The sequence below is a fragment of the Protopterus annectens genome, chromosome 8.part0, assembly GCF_019279795.1.
Source record: "Protopterus annectens isolate FY-2018-M chromosome 8.part0, PAN1.0, whole genome shotgun sequence".
In the NCBI taxonomy this organism is placed as follows: domain Eukaryota; kingdom Metazoa; phylum Chordata; order Ceratodontiformes; family Protopteridae; genus Protopterus; species Protopterus annectens.
The window spans coordinates 420629477-420651168 of record NC_056741.1 but is presented as its reverse complement, the minus strand read 5'-3'; the positions used below and the strand labels follow the sequence as shown (position 1 = coordinate 420651168).

General features: G+C 42.8%; 1 protein-coding gene across 3 annotated transcripts in view; it reads right to left on the bottom strand.

Moving 5' to 3' along the window:
• TDRKH (tudor and KH domain containing) overlaps positions 1-21692 on the bottom strand; it is a 1796665-nt gene that overhangs the window by 1108510 nt on the left and 666463 nt on the right. For all 3 annotated transcript variants that reach the window (XM_044079937.1, XM_044079939.1, XM_044079938.1), the window contains exon 6: positions 14808-15318. In XM_044079937.1, the coding sequence (XP_043935872.1) occupies positions 14808-15318 (511 nt within the window). The remainder of the gene's footprint in view (positions 1-14807; positions 15319-21692) is intronic.

The following is a 21692-nucleotide window of genomic DNA, read 5'->3' as shown; positions in this document are numbered from 1 at the left end:
GCTTAACCTTTACAAAGCCCATCCAAATCTCCTTAACATCTTTAGGAAAAGGAGCATTCTAATTTTTTTTTTTTGGAAGACCCCCCCCTCCCCTTAATAAAAACAACAGTTTTGAAGGATGGCCCATCCCCTAGGAAGACATTCTTCAGAGTACATCCTGGTCCCTTCAAACATGCTAGCAAGAGTCTCTCTTTCCAACCCGAACAAGGTAGCTGACCCGCCACCTGATCATTAGTAGCTTTCTGAGGAGCATACCGACAGGACTGAGAGAAATGATGAGTGGTCAGAACAGGAACAACAAATGGCCACAGCAGTCTCACCCATCAGCGACTGGGGCAAAGGGAAGCTGCAGTCAGAACCAAAGCTCCTCAAACAGCATTTCTCTTCTTGTTATTCAGAGAGGGATTCAAGTTACTGGGAACATAGGTCCCTGTCCGAAGCAGCAAAAGAAGCCTGACAAGCATATAGCATAAGCTTGAATAGTCTGGTCTTATCTTTGACTGGTTAATCTATGAGGTAAAATTTTTTTAGTGACAGTCAAACACACTGCACTAAACCCCTAACAAGTTTCAATAGAAATAACAAGTTTTCCACAAAAATACATTTACAAGTGAATCCCCACGGGGAACCAGGACTGTCAATTGCAAAATCAAGCAGATAGAGTCTGTAAGAAACAGCCATACCTCTCATTAGAAAGTTAAGTTTAGAGGTAACAACTTGGTGACAACCACCAAATTCAGTATCCTCAGTCTCTAGCAATCAATTATGTTAAAAAGTAATACTTGCTTCCAAGATTAACAAGGGGATCCCCACAGGGAAACCAGGACTATCCATTAACTACAAAAGGTGCCTGATAACCACATAATGGAGCCTGGAAGAGTTACTTTTGTCTCATGACCAACAGGTTACGTTTTGAGGTAAAAGTCTCTACTGACAACCACCAAACACACAAGTCCAAGCTTCTAATAACACTTTTTAAGAGAAAAACTACTTTTTCCTCACAAAAATACCAAATTAAAAGGGAATCTCTACAAGGACCCAGAACTATCTCACAAAAACAGCGTGTGACAAGAAGTTATAAAGTACAGTTGTGTACACTTACCATAAATGTAGATGTTCGAGTGTATTCACTGTTGCAGTCATTACATTTGGGTTACCTGCCTGCAGGTAGCCCTCAGCCAGCCTGAATATCAAAGTCTTGGGTCCTGCGTCGGATGATCTCTCTTCTTCCATGACGTCAGGGAGTCAGGGGTATAAAGCATGCAGCCGACACCATTATATCAGTTTTTCTTGCCCCAGATGTCAGGTGCCCCCATAATGGGAAGCAATTATATACAAGGTTACACCTCCAACAAAAAGCAAATACACCAGAAAGCTTAAATACACTAAACAAGAAGAAAGGTATAGCCAAGAGAAGTCAGGGGGCTGGAGGGAGGATAAACCAGGACTGCAACAGTGAATACACTCGAACATCTACATTTATGGTAAGTGTACACAACTGTACTATGTTTTTCATCTTTCACTGTTGCAGTCATTACATTTGGGTAGTTTCCCAAAGCTAAGGAAGGCAGGAGGCATTTAGAGAGAATTAGGACCAGCTATTAAGTCCTGCAAGACTGCAGTGGCAAAACCAGCTCTGGATTTAGAAAAAAATAGGCAAGTGGTAATGCTTGGTGATGGTATGTACAGAGCTCCAGGTAGCAGCTTCTAGTATGTCCCTGGTAGGGACACCTCTGAGAAAGGCTGTTGAAGTAGATGCAGCCCTGGTGGAATGCGATCTTATCCCCTGTGGGGTAGGTTTTCCATGGTGCTTATAGCAGAAATGAATGCAATGGCCTATACGCTTAGAAATGGTTTGCTTTGAAATGGCCTTCCCCTCTGCCCCTGCAACAAAGGCAACTAGCAGCTGTTCTGTTTTCCTGAGAGGCTTAGTCCTGTCCAAATAAAATCTAAGTTGTCTATGCATGTCCAAAGAGTGCAGTATTCGTTCTCCTTTGTTCTGTGGATTAGAAAAGAAAGTTAGTAAATGAATGAACTGATTAAGGGCCACACTGGATACCACCTTGGGCATAAAGGAAGGACTGGCCCTGAGGAACACCCTGTCTGCATGGAAGATGATGAAGGGCTCCACTGCCATAAGGGCCTGTAATTCAGACACTCTTCTAGCTGACGTGATGGCTAGATGGAAGGCTGTTTTCCAAGAAAGGAATTTCAACTATGCAGTTGCAGCTTGCTCAAAAGGGGGAAGAGTGAGCTTTTCCAATACAAAGTTTAGGTCCCAGGCTGGAGTAGGGGCTCTCATGGGTGGTCTTACATTTTTGGCCCATCTGAGGAATTGCTTCAGCAGGGGGTGAGAGAAGAGGGGTGGCTCAGTATTATAATGTGCTGAAATGGCTGAGGTATGAATTTTAATAGATGAAAAGGCAAGGCCCTTGTGGAGCATCTCTGTTAAGTATTGAAGAATATGAGGTAAGCTAGGCACTGTTGTGCCCATCCCCTGAGTCTGGTTCCAGAACAGTATATTTTCCACTTTTCAGCATAGGATTTTCTAGCACTAGGCCTCCTTACCTCCAGAATGACATCCAGCACTTGCTTACTCAGGGATGGTATTGGAGAGCTCAGGTAATTAGCCAGGCTGCAAAGTTCAGGGTTTGAAACCGGGGATGCAGAATCTGGCCCTCCTGCTGGGACAGCAGGGAAGAGGTCTGAGGCAGGTGCCATGGTTCCAGCAGTGACATACTGTGCAAGAGGGAGGGGTACTAGTGTTGGCATGGCCAGTCTGGTGCAATGAGTATTGTCCTTGGTTTGTCCTGTTTGATCTTTAACAGAACTTCCGAGAGGAGAGGCAGAGGGGGAAAGGCATACACTGAGAGGCTTTCCCAGATTAAGGACAGGGCATCCACTTTCCAAGCTTGTCTGTGGGGAGTCCTTGTGCAGAATTTGTCCAATTGGTAGTTCTGAGGGGAGGCAAACAGGTCTATCTCTGGGCTCCTCCTTTTGTTTCTCAAAATGTTGAATATCTTTGGTTCCAGTTTCCACTCATGTGGGTCCATGAGATTTCTGCTTAGGTCATCTGCCAGTGAATTTAACTTGCCTGGCAGGAATTGAGATTGTAGGTGCACTTGGTAGCTCAAGGCTGTGTTCCACAGAGCCATGGCTAGTCTGCAGAGAGGGTACGAGTGGGTTCCCCCCTGCTTATGTACCACATAACAGTGGTGTTGTCTGTCTTGATTAGTAACTGTCCTGGAAGACTGTGGTCCTTGAAGGCTGTCAGAGAATTCTGCACAGCTAACATTTCTTTTTGATTGGTATGCAGGTGCATTTGACTCTGGTTCCATTTGCCCTGAATGCACTGCCCTGCCACGTGAGCCCCCCCCCATAGTCTGATGCGTCTGATGTTAGGGTTTGGGCGGCAGGGGGTAGGGTGAATGGCAGTCCCTTGTTGTGGTAGCAGGCCTCTGCCCACCAAAGGAACTCTGTCTTTATACAAGGAATGATAGGAATCATTGATTCCAGGTCCCGAGAATGTTGACACCATAGGCTTTTTAGATACCATTGTAGTGTCCTCATATGCAGTCTTGCATATGGAATTAGTAGGATGCATGAGGCCACGAACCCCAGGGCATGCAGTATTTTCCTTGCAGATAGCTGGTGGGTCTTTGTGGCCAGTAGTTTGAAGCAGGCTGTCAAACTTGTTTCTCTGCCATGAGGTAGGCCATCTGGAAAGTTGTGCTCAAGCTTGCTCCCAGGAATACAATTTGTTGGCAGGGTACTAAATGAGAATTATTTTCGTTTATGGTGTACCCCAGTGAGGTCAGCAGTTTCTTTACAAATGCCAAATTATTCAACAGCATGTCCTGGCTTTCTGACTGAATTAGACAATCGCCCAAGTATGGGTATATTTGAATATTTCTTTGCCTGCAGAATGCAATGACTGGAGCTAGGCACTTTGTGAATTCCCTGGGTGCGGTAGATAAGCCAAAGGGCAGTGCGGAGAACTGATAGTGCATGTAGTCTGTTCTGAAGCGTAGGTATTTTCTGCAAGATTCCCTTACTGGAATGTGCAGGTAAGCTTCCTTTAAGTTCAATGTTGCCAACCAGGCATTTTTGCCTAGCATGGGAAGCAGATGATGAAGAGTTAGCATTCAGAATTTTGGGATTACCAAAAAGGTGTTTAGGATAGAGAGGTCCAGGATAGGATGCCAGGAGTTGTCTTTTCTGGGAACCAGAAAAAGTCTTGAGTAAAAACCTTGCCCCCTTTCCTCTGCTGGGACAGGTTGAATAGCCCTGATACTTAGAAGAGAGAGAACCTGCTGTTGAGCCGATGCCCACTGATTTGTGAGTAGGTCTGGCCAACCTTTAGGGGTTGGCAAGGTGTGGAAGTGGAATCTGTATCCTTGGGAAACTACATTTAAAACCCATTTGTCCTGGGTAATGAGTTGCCAGTTTTTTGCATGCAGGGCGATCCTTCCCCCTAAGGGAGCAGGCAGTTGAGAAGGGCTTGAAAGGTTTAAAGTTAAGTCATTGTGACAGTTTACCATAGGGGGTGTCTTACTAATTCCAGCTTTGGAAGTAGGAGCCCCCCACTGCTTAGGCCTGTGAGTACCTTGGTACTGTAGCCTAGGAGGTCTGCTGTTCCTGGGTTTGGACTGAGAAGGCCTGGAAGAGACAGGAAAGGAACAATTCTTAGATGGCCAATGCCTACTAAATCTGGGAGGCTGTACTTGCAGGAAACTAACAGTTTGCACAGATTTAGCTTTTTCCTCCATCTTTTTAAGTACTACTTCTGCTTTGTTGCCAAACAGGCGGTCCTGGTTTAAGGGAGCATCCAGTAGTTTAGCTTTAACATGATCTGGCAAATTTTGCTCCTTAAGCCAAGCATGCTTTCTAAGAACAGACCCAGTGACAGCAGCCCTGCAAGATGCTTCTAAAGAGTCAAAACCACATTGCAAAGTATGTTTACCAACTTGTTCAGCAGAATGCATTAAATCCTGTAATTCTTTATTTTCAGCACAGTCAGGAATCAACATCATTTTCTGTTTGAGTAGTCCAATAATATGCTGCTGACACTTTAACATATGAAACTGGCAGTTTAAGGCCCTAATGGCCAAAGTAGCAGAAGTGTATAACTTCTTACCCCATCTGTCCAGGGCCCTGGAATCTATATCAGAGGGGGTAGGGTTATTGGCAGTAGCAGCCTTAATGCCTTTAGGTCCCTGTGAAATGGTCTCTGGGTCCGCAGTAGGATCTTTAGAGAGGAACTTGTGAGAGTCAGGTACTCTGTAATACCGGACAAGTTTCCTGGGAGCCGAAGGTAAAGTGTCTGGGGCCAGGCTAGATTCCAGGAAGGCATCATCTACAATGTCCAGTACAGGAAGGATAGCTAAGGGCCTGTGTTGAGGTAGGAGTAAGAATTCCCTAAGCCTGTTTTAGGAGTCAGAGTAATCCTGGCTTTCCCAGTGAAAATGCTCCCTAAGAGTGTGCAAAGTTTCACCAAAAGAAAAATCTTCTGGAGGGGAAGCAGAGGGTATGGAGTCCTCTGCATCAGAATCCTCATAGGGCAAATCCTGGTCATCAGAAGAAACAGAAATTTCAGAGTCCTGATCAGAAGAATCAGAAGGAAAATCGGTTCTACGTCTCTTAGAGGGAGAAGGCTGGCTTTCCCTAATTAAAGTAATAAGGTCTTCAGCCATTCTTATCATTTGTTTTTAGGCATATGGGCCTGACCATGCAGTTTGGACGTCAGTTTTCTAGGCGTGGGTCGAGTTTTAGGCCTTGAAGAAGAAGATGGCATCTGTTTGAAATGCAAGTCAGTAGAGGCCTGAATACACCCTCAGAAGCCGGTGCCTACACAGCAGCTCCGGACCCATCCAAGTTAGAGACATCCGCAGGTTCCATAGTCGAAGAAGCATCTCGTGGCATACCGGACTCTGAATGGGTCTCAGTAGAGGCCTGCGAATCCGATGTAGCAGGTATCAGAGGCTGCAAAAGCACCTCACTGAGTACTGGCGAACTGGCGACTAGCTTAACGGAAGCGTCGTCTGCAGCTTTGGACCTATGCAGTCTGTCTCTGTATTTATCTTTACGTTTTTTCTGAATGTCGGTAGCAGGATGGCTTACCGAAGACATTTCTGGATAATTAAACAGAGTACAGAAATAGTTTGATACAAAAATTAACCAACGAATACTTTGAGGATTGAATAAGGCACAAAACCGACAGTGAGGGATGTCATGGTCTGGGCCTAAGCAAGGAATGCAGTACGAATGAAAATCTTCATGACGTATTTGCTTTCCACACGTAATACAACTGTTAACTTTTACTGACATTGGTTTAGAGCAAGAAAAAGGATCCCCAATGGGGTACATAGCTTTTCTGAAGACTTTGGGTCTGAAACTTGAAAACGAAAATTTCAGGAGTCGGCTGACTGGCACTTGCGAACTGCTTTTGCTTTGGGCACTGCGCGGCAAGAAAGACTGATGTAATGGCGTCAGCTGCATGCTTTATACCCCTGACTCCCTGACGTCATGGAAGAAGAGACAGCATCCGACGCAAGACTGATATTCAGGCTGGCTGAGGGCTACCTGCAGGCAGATAACCCAAATGTAATGACTGCAACAGTGAAACACGAAGAACATCAGGGCTTAGGAAAGTCTGTGAAACAACATGAAAGGATAATTAACTTTTATAAGATCATAAGAAGTTAATAGGCTATTGTCCCTGAGGCCCTTATAAACTTAGCCAAGAGTTTAGCCCATGTTTAGACAAATCAGCACTCGATGCCCCTGTCCAGCAGGGACATGGGTGGAACCCCAGGGATGTACTTTATATTTCCTATCCAGATATCCAGCTTGTGCTTAAAAAGGGGTAAAGAGGCACTCTGCTTGATGTGGAGAGGGAGTCTATTCCACAAGAGGAGAGTCTCTGGGACACAAATTCATCCTGCCAACAAATCCTACTGATGTCACAGACCAAGTTGAGGCCATGCATGTGGGTTACTCGAGTGGAGCTTGACTTCCGGATATGCAGCAGTCCCATCAAGGCAGGGTCCAAGATCACCTTGTATGACGGACAGAAGTCACCTCTGAGGAGTATGTATGAAATGGAGTAGAGGGATAGGGCTTTTAGCCTATCTGTGTATGGTACATTTTTGAGGCTCTGGATTCTCCTGTTGAGGAACCTCTGTGGTCTCTCCAGCTGATACATGTGCTTTGCAAGGTACATGCCGAACAGGGAGCTGCACTCAATAATGGGCCTTATAAAGGAAGAATACAAGGATGTTATGACCGCCTTGTCCCTGGATGAGATACCCTTACTTATGAGGTGGCCCATGTAGAAAGCTTTCTGTACAATGGAAGCAACATGGTGGTCAAAAGTCAGTTTGCTATCAATCTAGGTGGCCAAATCTCTCAAGACTGACTGGGTGCTTAGGAGGAGGTTGTTAATGTGATAATTTGTGGGGACGTCACTCTCCCCAAAGGGGATGATGCATTTTTTCATATTCAGCTTGAGGCCGTGTTTCGGACACCAGTCATTTGTTTGGGTGAGACCCTCTTGGAGGATGTCCAAGTCACTACGGGAATTATGATAACATTTCTAGCCCTAACCATAATCTCTGTTAGAAAACAAACATTTTCTCATAAAACATAGTTGAAAGGCATTTCTCATAAGGAACAATCAACAAAACAATTCTGAAGTAAAACTTAGTGATATCCACTAAAAATGCCAGTTCAAGCTTGTCATCTAATTTTCTGATAGAAATAGAAGATAATCCCCAATGGGAACTTAACTACACAGCCATGGTCAACAGTTTGCCAACCATCGATCACCCAAAGCTTACTGAGAATCAGCAGCAACAAAGTTCTGAAGTTTTGGCAATATAACTACTGATTTAGCTTGCTCTTATTGAGCTGTACAGTAGAAGGTGAATATGGAAGTTGAGCTAAAGCTCTGAATGCTGTCTTGTGGTACAGTCCTGTCAGGATGTCCCATACAGTTTAGGCTACTACAACAGTGATCTTATGATTAATATCACTACATCCATAGTCCCTGATAACATATCAGGAAATAATTAGCACCAAGTATGGCATATCAGAACTTGCATTAAACCGCTAACATGTATCTTGCACCAACTATGGCATATTAGAAAAAGTTATGCCTTACCATAATGTTCCATCTGTGTTATTGAACTTCACTAATCCTTGACTGTGGGCAGAACAGACTCTGATGTTATTCCAGCTCATGCCTTCCAAAAACTCTCAAGTTAAGTTCTACCAACAATGCTCCTCACAAAATTAACTCAGATAAAGTTTGCAAACTATAGTGACATACAAGAAATAATTCATGAGAGACCACATCTGTGTCCCTATTATGAAGCCAGTGTTTGGGAACATTCAACCCACCAAGAGTTCAACAGTCAGGGGGAAGGAGGGAGGGAATGTCAAGGATCAGTGAAGATCAACAACACAGATGGACCATTATAGTAAGACGTAACTTCTTTATCTGATGTTGTCAATCTTCACATAATCCTTGACTGTGGGACACAGTCCCTAGCTACCTGAATCTTGGGAGGTCTCATGGAAGAATATTCCTGAGCACCATCGAGACGAATGATGCACATCCCCTAGAGGCCTGGTCCGGTTTGTAATGAGTAATAAAGGTATGAGGAGATGCCAATGTTGCTGCTGCATAAACATCATCTAAAGAAGCTCTGGCATGAAAAACTGCAGATGCTGCTACAGCTCTTGTTGAATGTGACTTTATGGGTCCTGGTGGGTGGAGTCCCTTTCTGTTGTAAACAAAGGTGATAACAGTCTGTAAGCCATTTTGCCAGGGTAACTTTAGATACTGGACTGCCTAAAAATACTGAAGAAAAGGCAATAAATAATTGGTTGGATTTTCTAATATCGTTTGTTCTGTGAAGCCAGAAATGTCATTGTCTGTGTACATCTAGTAAGTGTATTACATACATTTGGTGAACACCCTGGGGGGTATGGTGAGACCAAAAGGCAGTACTCTGAACTGACAGTGACTGGCTCTCAGCCAGAAGCGCAATAATCTTCTGGACTGCTTGTCCATTTTTATGTGGTAATACGCATCCTGAAGATCTACTGAGCACATCCAATCGTCTTTTTCCAAAGACGGAAGAACAGACTGAACCGAGACCATCCGGAATTTGGTTTGTTGAACTGATTTGTTCAACTGACTAAACAAAAATCAGTCTCCAGTCCCTTGTTTTCTTTGGCACTAAAAAATCTTTGAGTAAATCCCAGATCCTCTCTGGTCTGGAGGGACTGCCTGGATGACTTTTGTCGAGCAGTTTTTGACTTTCTAAGACTGCTGCCTTCCTGTGACTGGGTGGAATGTCCGAGATTCTTCTTAGTCTTTTTTGTTCTTCTGAAAGGGGTTGTTGTAACCTTTGGTAATGATCCCCTGCACCCATTTGTCCATCGTTAATTTTAGCCAGGCAGATTGGTGCAGGGATAATTGTCCCCAGACTGCCTCCAGAGGAAGGCAATCAGGCCTCCTCTCAGGAGCACTGACAGGAATTACCAGAGAAAGAGTCTCTGGATCCCTGATTCTTAGAGCCATTTCTGCCTCTTGAACGGCATCTTCCATTACTACTCCCCCCTCTGCCCCGGGGGAAGTCATTGCCACACAAGTCCTGGAAAGGTTCTTGGGTCTTTTTGAACCATAGCCTACAACTTCTCTGGTTCATAGAATAAGGCCACTGAGGAGGGGAAAAGCATACACCCATGGCAGAAAGGGTCTTCTCATCTTTCTCACATCTGGGTAGAGTCTCTAACTATGGGGTCAAACAGGGATGAACTGTCAAATGGAGTGCTGTGGAAAGAAGACAAAGTGCTCTGCGAACTCACATAAGCACATCCAGGCATGTCTTCTGACGGCTATGGCTGAACCCACTGCTCTTGCCGTCACTTTTGCAGCATAAGCAATTGGCCTCATGGACGAACTGGAGATTGATTCTAGGGTGGCAAGCGGAGAAGCAACTTTGTCTCGAAATTCTTCAGCTACTGCTCCTGAAACTAACAGCTCTTTAATCAGATCTCTTTGAAGCCTGGTAAAATGTGCCATATAGTTCAAGGACGTGACATCAAAGGTCAATGAAACATATACGTGCTTCCCAAATCTATCCACCATCCTAAACTCTGTTAGGAGGATGGATAGTAGGACTTTCATTAGGAAGCTCCTTTTTAGTGGCTGCCACAGCCACCATGGCATCAACAGGAATACCTTTGGCCCAAGGTTGCTCATTTTTAGGGGCAGAATGTAATTAGGCCTCTTGGAGATGAGCTCTATAGTGTCAGGTACCTTGCAGGCCCACTGGACAATCAACTTAAAATAATCAGTGGGTGGAGAAATCCAAGTAGTACAGGGCTGGGCACAAAAAGCCACTAGATATACCGATTCCACTGAGGAAGGTTGAATGGTAGTCCGGTCATCCCTCTGCTTAAGGATTTCCAGGATGTCCCCGAAGGAAATATCTTCAGGGGGTGACTTAGGGGTACCTTCCCCTTCATCGTAATCAGCACCTTCTGTGAAGGACTCTTCAGGGGGAGACAAAGTGCTTCCTCTTGCACTTTTTCTTCAAATGTACCTCTTAGGTGGGATGCTCAGGAGAGGTTTCCAAAGACAACATAACTTGAGAGGTCTGGTGCTGAGACTTTTGTGCCCCCTGTCCCATGTCAGAGATTGGCGGTAGCTCCGGTCGAAGAGATGGACACGATGCTTGGTCCGACAGGGAAGGCATAGACAGTTTGCCCGCAATGGACAAGGCCCTCTCCATAGCCTGGAAAGCAGGACTCTCATACAGGGACGGGAACCTGGAACCGAAATAGACTCCTTCAGAACCATGCTCCCACCCTGCACTGAGAAGGCCACCCCTGATGTAGAAGCCGGGGCAGAGCTTACCCAGGGGCATGGAAGGTTCCAAAAGAATCAATGTTGAACCCTGCCCCCTGGAATCGACAATGAAGACTGTCAATTAGGAGTTATTACTGAAACACCAACTGGTATAAAGGTAGATTGGGACAGGTTGAACTATATAAACAAATGGCACAAGGGCCGTGACCTCAAACTAATTGCTAACACAAAAAAAAAAACAGTATAGTCCATTTATGTCAACAAAATAATTCCTCAACATATCCACACCATCGACACTCTCCTTACAACTGACACGGTCTGAGAACTAGGCAACTTTGGGGGTGACTTCCTATCCTTTGATCATCATTTCTACACTGTAGTTAGAAAATATAATCTTGCCCAAGTAATAATTAAAAGTATCCATGTACAGCCAAATAAGTCTTTCATATTCACCTCTTACCTGCTCCATTATTGAATGTAATACTCCTTTTAGTACAAATCTACTGAAATAGTACTGAAACAACACCATAAATTCATAAAGTCACAGGCATCAAGTCCCTTAGCTATCTAGACAGATGCTACCCTCTCTCTGCATCATTTCCTACAGACGTTTGTGTGGCAATTTACAACTGGCCTTTTGGACCACAGAAGCTGTTACCCTCATAGACCTACTATGTCTTCATAGAACTTACTGTTCCCTCAAGCACACATACAAAGAAACTTAGCTTTTATCAAAAAATAGAGGACACAACAGCATAAAGGGTATTGCTCTGCTAAATATACAGGGGTACTGTATTCCTCACCTGCAGAATAAACTATCCCTCCACATTAAGCAAATTAGTACCCTAGCTACTTTCAAGACTAATCCAGACATCTGAATGGCCACTCATAATTTTGCCTCAGGCCTACACTGTGCGACATCCTTGAGGCAGGAAGTAACTCTAGAGGTCAGGTACTCCTGGCTAAGCTGTAAATAATTGACTGCCTAGTATCTACCTGTTAAGCTATGTACAGCTCTACACATTTCAAATATTACAGTAATAATTACATTAATAACTTCATTATTATGCACGATTTTCTTGGTTCAGTCTTCCAAGGGAATAATAAAAGGACATCAACATGGAATGAAAGATATTTACCCAAAATGAAGAGAAAAGACTTCAGCTGTTACAGCAAAGCATGAAATACAGCATTTTTCATATTTTTGTCAATGTTTCACTGACTGAAAGTAAAACACAGAAGAATCTGAGCACCAGATTTCAGACACTGTTAGGTGAATATAATCTGTACAGGGTCTGTGACTCTGGGTGACAAGGAAATTAAGATATTAATATTTATGTATTTTAATAAAATGTGCATATATTATAATTCTTCTAATGACTCTTTAAGGATTATGGGGCATGGAAGTTTGGTTCAAGATTTACCATATGTGCTGAAAACGTTAAGTTTGATACAAGCAAGTTAAACACACTAGCAGCAATAATACATTGTTAGAGTGACAAAAATAAAGTGATTTAATATTTGCAGCAATATTTCTTTGAAAAAAAGAAATTGATCCAAGTGTCAAGCACCAGGGTATAGAGGAGGGTGTGTGAATGAAAACTGCAAAAGATATAGGACTCCTGAGCTTCACTGAAATAAAAATATTGATGTCAGTCTGTAGTAGTTATGAAAAACCGTCACATTTTTATAATTCTTCTTCTAATAACTCCCTGGAGGGCGTGACACACATGAAAGTTTGGTTCAGAACGTCATATACTTTGCATGCAGTTTGACATAAGCAAGACAGAGTTGAAGGTATTAACAGAAATGAAGATACAACACTTTGATACAGTGATTATGAAATATAGTATTTTTACATTAATACTTCACTGGAAGAATAAAAATATGAGTGTTGGACACCAAGGTACATAAAATATCAGGATTTGTAGGCAGAAACAAGGTCAATGTGGAAGAAGGATATCAAGACAGTTCTATTAGTAGTAGGAGCAATGGGTCTTACAAAAAAAAATTTACAATCTTATCTAGAGTTTTTACTGACTGCGGTGGTGGTGGTGCGGTAGCGTTGTCGCCTCACAGTAAGACGTTGTCCTGTTCAATTCTCAGCTAGAGCGTCTTCTGTGTGGTGACATGCGTGAATGGGCATACCTTCGTTGAAGGTTGTGCGTCATGGCTGGCAAAAAAAATCTTCTGCCAATCATTAGCGGACCGGAGTTCTGCTGTGGCGACCCCTAACCGGGAAAAGCCAAAAGACACAACAACCTAGAGTTTTTACCGAAACATGCAACTCTGAGTGAATTGCAGGAGCCATCAATACTAGGCATACTGCAGGTGCTGCAAACAGCACTTCTGGCCAATATCAAAGACTGAAACAATACTAATTTCATGAACTTTAATCATACTTTGACTTAGGAATGGGGTCCATTGCCGTCATGGTATTAGAAACCCAAAAGACTTGGAGAAATTAAAAAAGTCAACATCTAGTTTATTATTTATTAACATTTATATAGACACATTTGGTGCAAATATTATTGACAATATGCATACAATGCTGCTTTAATTGTTAGTTATGTATTATTAACAGTGTGTACACTGCAATATTCAATTTTCTCTGGGTCCCATCAGAAAATGGGGTTTGCCCAATAGGGCTACCCTGGTCAACAAAAAGTAAATAAATATGTGATTATGACCAACAGGAGAAACAAAAACTTTTGTGTTTATTTACAGGAATAGATATGAAAACTTGCATATTTCAATATTCTTGGCCATAACTACTGTGATGAGCTTGCTACATATGTTACATACGACTATGTCATGGCCACCACGTGGAAAAAATCAATGAAAATACATCAACTTGTAATGTTTTATATGAAGAAAATTAAGATTTTTTTTCATAATTATCAATTATGAAATATAGCATTTTATGGCCATGATTACTGACCCCCACACTACATGGATGGCGCTGTAAATTATAAACTGGAAGATGGTATCAATGTGGACAAATATGACACAAAGCTGTAACCATTTGCAGCATGAAAATTATACTATTCATTTTTATATCAATCTCAGTAAGTGAGCACAGCAAACTGCTGGGTGAGGTCTTGTTTTGAAGCTGATATCCAGGTTGACAGAAATCTACTACCAGCAGGAGGTTTAACTGGTATGGTTACCAACAAAATGTCACTTGTTTTCAAAAATATATAAATGTGTACATAATATCTAAGGTTACTAGCAGCTGTAAAATCTGAAATATGAGTTGGGACTGTATACATTAGTCCTACTGTGAGGATCTGTATACGCTGAACAATTTTCAAGATTACATTTTTTGCATCACTTTTACTGTTCAAGAATTATGAATTTGTTTTAAATATGGCTTTAGAACATAATTTTCTTAAAGCAACTCAGGATGCATCAGTTTTCTTATGCAGGAAGTTAACAGCTAGGGCTCCTCAACTCCTAGGTACTGAATAACATGAAGTATTATTTCTACCAGGGCAGACAACTGATGAGTCAAACAATGAGAAATATGAAGGGGGGAGTATTTCTTTGTTCATGCCTACAGTGGTATACATGCCAAGGATGGAACACATTAGGCAAGGCAGTTGGGGGGGGGGATGTAGAAACTCAAAACAATTTGTAGCAAACGTCTTTGAAAAACAAATGTGAAGGAAGGCCATTTTATTCTGTAAAGATGTACAAACTTTCTGTCACTAGATTGCAAGAGTGTACATATCTAAGCAACCATGCTAAAAAAACAATCCTCGTACTGGAAACCAGAAAAGAACACAGGATGGTGCAGAATAGCAAACAGTAATATTCCAGTCCTACAACCTCAAAAGATACATGCCAAATATCTTAAAACATAAACGTCATTTCAAATTAAAGTACACGTAAGTAAATTAAAAACTTGGTTTAATATACTTACTTTCAAATTTTGATACATCATCAGAAAATTCATGGGGCTCATTATCTGTCTCCGAGTTTGCTTCACTATTCAGTCTTGTGGACAAACCATTTTCTAAAGATTCACTTCTGGTACCCTTTTTCAGTCCTAAGGGCAAAGCATTTTCCAAAGATTCAGTCCTGGTACCCTTAGCACTCCCAGAGTTTGTTTCTTCAATCAGTCCTTTGGGCAAAGTACTTTTCAAGGACTCTGTCATAGTTCCTTTATCCCTCCCAGGAGTTGTTTCATTTAGTCTTGCAGACAAAGCACTTAACATAGACCCAACCTGCGTGGTTTCATCTTTAGGATGACCCAACGATGTCACATTATCATTTCTACTCACTCCTGCTAGATTTGCACCAGCTGGGAATGAAAGTTTAAACTCCTCCTTCCTAATACCAGCGGGCTGTTTTCGGAGTTGACGAGTTGCAGCAGATGCAATGATTTTCTTTCTAAACTCTTCTTCCTCAGCAACCTTCTCCAAAATCAAATCCTTTTATTAAAAAAAATAGCAATTGTATTTAAAAACACACCAAGGAATGCAAGTTATTTAAAATACATACTTAACCGCAGATTATTCTGTCAAATTTTGCATCATACCACATATACAGAAAAAGTTACCAAAACCCAAGGATAGCATAAAACATTTTAGCCAGCAGCTTTAACAAGAAATATTCTTAACATTCTGCACACAGCTGATGAGAAAAAATTCTGCACAAGAAATAAGTATAAAACTAAAAAACATACAAACATGTACTAAACCAACAGATCCTCAAGAAAGGCTCCTTCAACAACATGAGATGTTGGCCTGTTGCATTTATGTAGCCACTTTTCTGAAAACTTTTACAGTAAATCTTAAATGGCTCACATAATGAAAAAAAATTAAAAAAAAAAAGGAAAATGGAATGTAGTAAATAAAACACCTACTAGTAGGGAGAAAAAGGCCAAAAAAATGGCCTATGACAATGACTTTTGTTCTCTCTCATGAACTCCGTGAAGGAAAGTACGTGCAGGAGCAGTTGGAAGGTGTACAATAATTGGAAGGTGTACAATAATATCCCATACTGAAGTCCGGAGAACACTATCCTCCAAGCACTTTCAAAACATGTGCTATACAGTGTGATGTGCCATTCTATGGTGCTCTGCCAGATGAGTATCTCCTCATTGCACAGGGGGATATAAACTTGTTTAGGCATCAAACTGATGGTCTTTCTGACTGAACAAAGATATGGCCAAGAAATACTTCCATCCCTAAGGACGAGGGACAGAATGATCATACTTTGCTCCAATGACTGAAGTAAAGCCACCTTCTGCACAGAAGACAAATGAATTCTGTACCATGTGGGAAACTAGGAGGGCCTCCTACAATGTCAGAAAAGTATGTCTTCCCACACTGCAGCAGGTTTGACTGCAGGAAGGGAAGGACCACCAAAAGGTTCATGGAAACTGATCACCACTCAAAGGGGGGATTCTGACATCAAGTGTAGGGTCCACACGATTGCAAGACAGCTCTGCAGTCATTGACATTTCAGTCCAGTTCTACATCCACACCTTTGATGTGCCAAAAGCATCATGAAAACTCTAGCTATCAGACCCACAAGACATCTTAATCTGAGCCTGGGCCCTGTGCTGCATCTTCACTCAAACCGTCAAACCTCCTGGGTACTTTACCAAGACAAAATGACTGGCAATTAAGAGCATCCACTTCTGCAGATAAGATTATAATCTGAAAAGAAATGAGAATATTTCACAATTTATGGTGCCCCCCCACCCCCCATCCCCACCAACAAGAACTGGAGGTTGACATAATGGTTAAGGTGTTTACCTTACAGACAAAAGGTACAGGGTTTGATTCTCACGTGGGGTAATTGGCTAGGCTTAAAATGGCCCACAAAGGCTGGTAGCCTAGTACCAATCTATGACTCTATGACTCTATAAAAGAGCACCTATAGCAGGGGTATATCCAAGACTTCTTTCCTGGGCCTACCAGAAACCATTCAGTTAATGAACTGCACAAAGATCCTCCTTGCTGCAATGCATTAAACTACTATGGCCAACGCCAACACCTTTGTAAATCTTGTGTGTGTGCTAAGGAGAGCTCAAAGGACTCAAAGAAACAACAGCACGTAGGTAAACCAGGCAGGATACAAAATGCAAAACAGTAGTAAAAAATCCAAAGCCTGGAAACACTGAGGTAAAAATCCAGCATTTATTCCAAACAGGAAAAAAATCACAAAGCTGATGAAGGGTTAATCCTGAAAGCTTTGTGATTTTTTTCCTGTTTGGAATAAATGCTGCATTTTACCTCAACTTTTCTAGGCTTTGGATTTTTTTTTTTTTTTTTACTACTGAGAGCTCAAAGGACATTTAATACTGAAAATGATCTACACCCAATGAACAGAGAAATCTCCTTTGTGGATGCTAAACAGTGATGCACATTAAGGTATCAATCACACCCAGTGACAACATCCAAGTGATCTGTGGGAGTAGGAGCATAAAACTGTGAAAGTGCATTATGAACCACGTTCCTGATATCTCAATTAAAGTTAAAGTCCAGAATGGAAAAAAATGTCAATCTAAGACCAGGAAAAAGTGGGAGTAAAACCCCTGACCACATTTTAAATAAGGGGCAACCTCAAAGATTGTTTACAGCAGCAGCAGATTATGGACTGATATGATGAACACCACTTAGACCGACTAGTCTACTATGAGGACTCTCTGGGCGAGATCGAGTTCTCCAAAATAAGTACAAGGTTCAAAACATACTGGTCCTTTTTTATGATTCTCCAAGCTGAAGCAAAACAGCAATGCTTCCATAGAAGCTGGAATCAGGACTGCTGTGGCAGGGTCAGCAGAACTGCATTCTTGAGAGACCTAGCCAGCAGTAAAAGGGGCAAGATCGTACAATGCTCAAGCATTTTCCTTACGCATCAAGGAAGCTTCTTTTTTATTTAGAGTTGGTTTAGTTTAGAAGAGGAAGAAAAGATGAGTGGACAGAAATCACAAAAGACCTCCATTAAGGGCAGGCTGCTGGTTAAGACAGTAATCATTCAAGTCTCAAGTGTCTACCCTCCCTCAGCTCAAAAGTTACATAGATATTGAAATCCGTGTTTTAATTAGAAGTCTGACAGATGTAAATGCTAGTAAGAAAGTACAGTTTTGTACCTACCATAAATGTAGACGTTCGAATGTACACCCTGCTGCAGTCATCACACTTGGGTTATCCTATCGTCAGGCGGTCCCCGCAGTTGGCCGGAATTCCAAAGTCTTGGTCCGGCGTCGGTTGCTGTCGCTTCTTCCCTGACGTCAGTGCGCCAGGGGTATATATAATGCAACCGATGCCATTTTCTTCAGTTTTTCTTGCCCCAGATGTCAGATGCCCCCAAAAAGGTGGTCAGTAATTAGTACCAAATTAAGTAATTTTTGCACAAACACAAAATCCCTCCAGCTATAAGCAAATACATCAGGAAGGTATTGTAGAGATTTAGCCAGTCAGATCAGAGGGGCTGGAGGGAGGGTAACCTGGACTGCAGCAGGGTGTGCACTCGAACATCTACATTTATGGTAGGTACAAAACTGTACTATGTTCATCGTGTTACCCTGCTGCAGTCATCACACTTGGGTAGAATCCCAAAGCTAAGGATGGGTGGAGGAGTTATAGAGGGTTAGAGGAGGCTAAAAGGCCCTGCAGAACTGCAGTGGCGAAGCCAGCCCTAGGCTTAGAGTAAAGTGGTAAGTGATCGTGTTTGGTAAAGGTGTGTACAGAACTCCAAGTTGCAGCTTCCAAAATCTCCTTGGTTGGAACCCCCCTGAGGAAGGCTGTAGATGTAGCTGTTGCCCTGGTAGAGTGGGGGCCTAATGGTAGCAGGAACTGGTTTTCCATGATGGGTATAGCAAAAATGAATGCAATGTCCTCTCCATTTGGAAATGGTTTGTTTTGATATAGCCTTCCCTTGTGAAGCTGTAGCATAGGATACAAAGAGCTGGTCAGATTTTCTGAAAGCCTTAGTTTTATCCAAGTAGTAACAAAGTTGCCTGCGAATGTCCAAGGAATGCAGGAGTCTTTCTCCTTTGTTCTGTGGATTTGGGAAGAAGGTGGGTAAGTGAATGGTTTGATTTAAAGCCACACTGGAAACCACCTTAGGCATGAAGGAAGGATTAGTTCGTAGAGAAACTCTTGTCTTGATGGAAAATGAGGAAAGGTTCCACTGCCATTAGTGCCTGCAGCTCTGAGACTCTTCTAGCTGAAGTTATTGCTAGCAGCAGGGCAGTCTTCCAAGATAGGAACTGTAGATCTGCAGAGAAAGCTGGTTCAAAGGGAGGTAGCGTACGTTTCTCCAGAACAAAATTGAGGTCCCATGTTGGTGTAGGTGCTCTCCTGGGGGGCCTGATGTTTTTTTTTTGCCCCTCTGAGGAACTGCCTTAGAAGTGGATGCGAAAATAAGGGTGGTTCCGTGTTGTAGTGGGCTGAAATAGCTGATGCATGGATTTTAATGGAAGAAAAAGAAAGTCCTTTGTGCAACATCTCAGTTAAATACTGTAGAATCTGAGGTATGTGAGGCTGACGTGTGTTTTGACCTTTAGCTTGGTTCCAGGCACAAAACCTTTTCCATTTGTCTGAATAGGCCTTCCTGGTGCTGGGCCTCCTAGCTTCCAGAATAACATCCATAACTGCTTGGGAAAGAGGAGCTGGCTGGATGCTTAGTTGAAGTGCCATGCAGCCAGATTTAAGGTTTTGAGCTGGCTGTGAAGAATCTGATTGTTTTGCTGTGTGAGCATATGGGCAATTTGTGGTAAAATCCAAGGTGGGCCCTGGGCCATATTCCTTAATAGAGGGTACCAGTGCTGGCGTGGCCAGTCTGCGGCTATGAGTATCAGTCGTGGTCTCTCCTTTCTGACTTTCAGAAGCACCTTTGTGAGGAGAGGCAATGGAGGGAAGGCATATACTGTCAGGTTTTTCCAACTGAATGAGAGTGCATCCACTTTCCAAGCTTGATGGTGAAGTGTCCTTGTACAAAATTTTGTCAGTTGATAATTTTGAGGACTGGCAAACAGGTCTATGTCTGGAAGGCCCCATTTTTGAGTCATCATTGCAAATACTTTTGGATCTGGTTTCCACTCGTGGGGATCCATGATGTTTCTGCTGAGGTCGTCTGCCAATGTGTTCCTTTTTCCTGGCAGGAATTGAGCTTGTAACTGAACTTGATAAGCCAGAGCTGTGTTCCACAAGGTCATTGCTTGCCTGCATAGAGGGTAGGAGTGTGTACCCCCTTGTTTGTTTATGTACCACATTACTGTGGTGTTGTCCATCCTTATTGCAAGTTGTCCTGGATGTAATAGATTCTTGAAGGCTGTCAGAGCATTCTGTACAGCTAGCATCTCTTTTTAATTGATGTGCAGATTCCTTTGTTCTGCAGTCCATACGCCTTGAACACACTGTCCTGCCATGTGTGCCCCCCAGGCGTAGTCCGATGCATCTGCTGTCATAGTTTGCCTGTCTGGGGGCAAGGTGAAAGGCTGACCCTTGTTGAGGTGACATGCCTGTGACCACCATAGAAACTCCTGTTGTAGGCAGGGAATGAGAGATATCATTGTGTCCAAGCTGTGGCTGTGTTGAGACCATACGCTTTTTAGGTACCACTGTAATTTCCTCATATGCAGCTTTGCAAATGGTATTAGTAGTATGCAAGATGCCATGAAACCCAAGGCCTGCAGAATTTTTCTTGCAGGTAGTTGGGTCTTTGTTGCCATTGTTTTGAAATATTGAGTCAGTTGTAGTTGTTTATCTGGCATCAGAAAAGCCTTCTGGGCCGTTGTATTCAAGCTGGCACCCAGGAATGCCATATTTTGTGAGGGTACTAGTTTTGATTTCTTTTCGTTTACTGTGTACCCCAGGCAACTTAGGAGATGCTTTACAAAAGCCAGATGTTGTAAGAGGATGTCCTTGCTTTCTGCTTGGATGAGGCAGTCGTCCAGGTATGGGTATATCTGAATTCCTCTGTCTGCAGTATGCAATTACTGGTGCCAGGCATTTTGTGAAGACCCTGGGTGCAGTAGATAAGCCAAAGGGCAGTGCAGAGAATTGGTAATGGGTTGAACCTGCAATGAAACAGAGGTATCTTCTGCAACTTTGTCTGATAGGGACATGCAGGTATGCCTCCTTGAGGTCCAACGTTACTAGCCATGCTTTCTTGCCCAACATGGGAAGAAGTTGCTGTAGTGTTAGCATCCTGAATTTGGGTACTTGTAAGAAGGTGTTTAGAGTTGAAAGGTCCAGAATTGGTCTCCAGGCATTGTCCTTTCTGGGAACTAGAAAGAGTCTTGAGTAAAATCCTTGGCCTTGCTCTCGAGTAGGTACCAGTTGAATGGCTCTCATGTCCATGAGAGCTGTAATTTGTTTTTGTGCCTCTGCCCATTGATTTTGTGGCAGGTTTGGCATTCCTCATTTCATTGGCAAGGTGTAAAAATGGAATCTGTATCCTCGTGAAATTATGTCTAGGACCCATTTGTCCTTTGTGACAATGTGCCAGTTGTCTGAAAAAAGTGCGAGTTTTCCTCCCAAGGGGGCTGCCAAGAGAGTGTTGCTTGGCCAGATGAGGTGCAAGTCAGTGAGTTTGCCTTCTGGTAGTTTGGGACCTGTCTTCTCCTCCCTTCTGTGTTGCAGTGTCTCATTGTCGAGGTTTGTACTGGGCTTGTGGTTGTCCTCTGCCTCTTGGATGTCTGTATTTACCCTTCTGTGGTCTGTCAGTAGCTGAAAAGGACCAATTTTTTGTTGGCCAATTTCTGCTGAAGCGAGGGGGCTGTACCTGTAGGAAATCTTTGACTGTCTGCATAGATTTTGCCTTATCCTCCATTTTCTTTAAGACT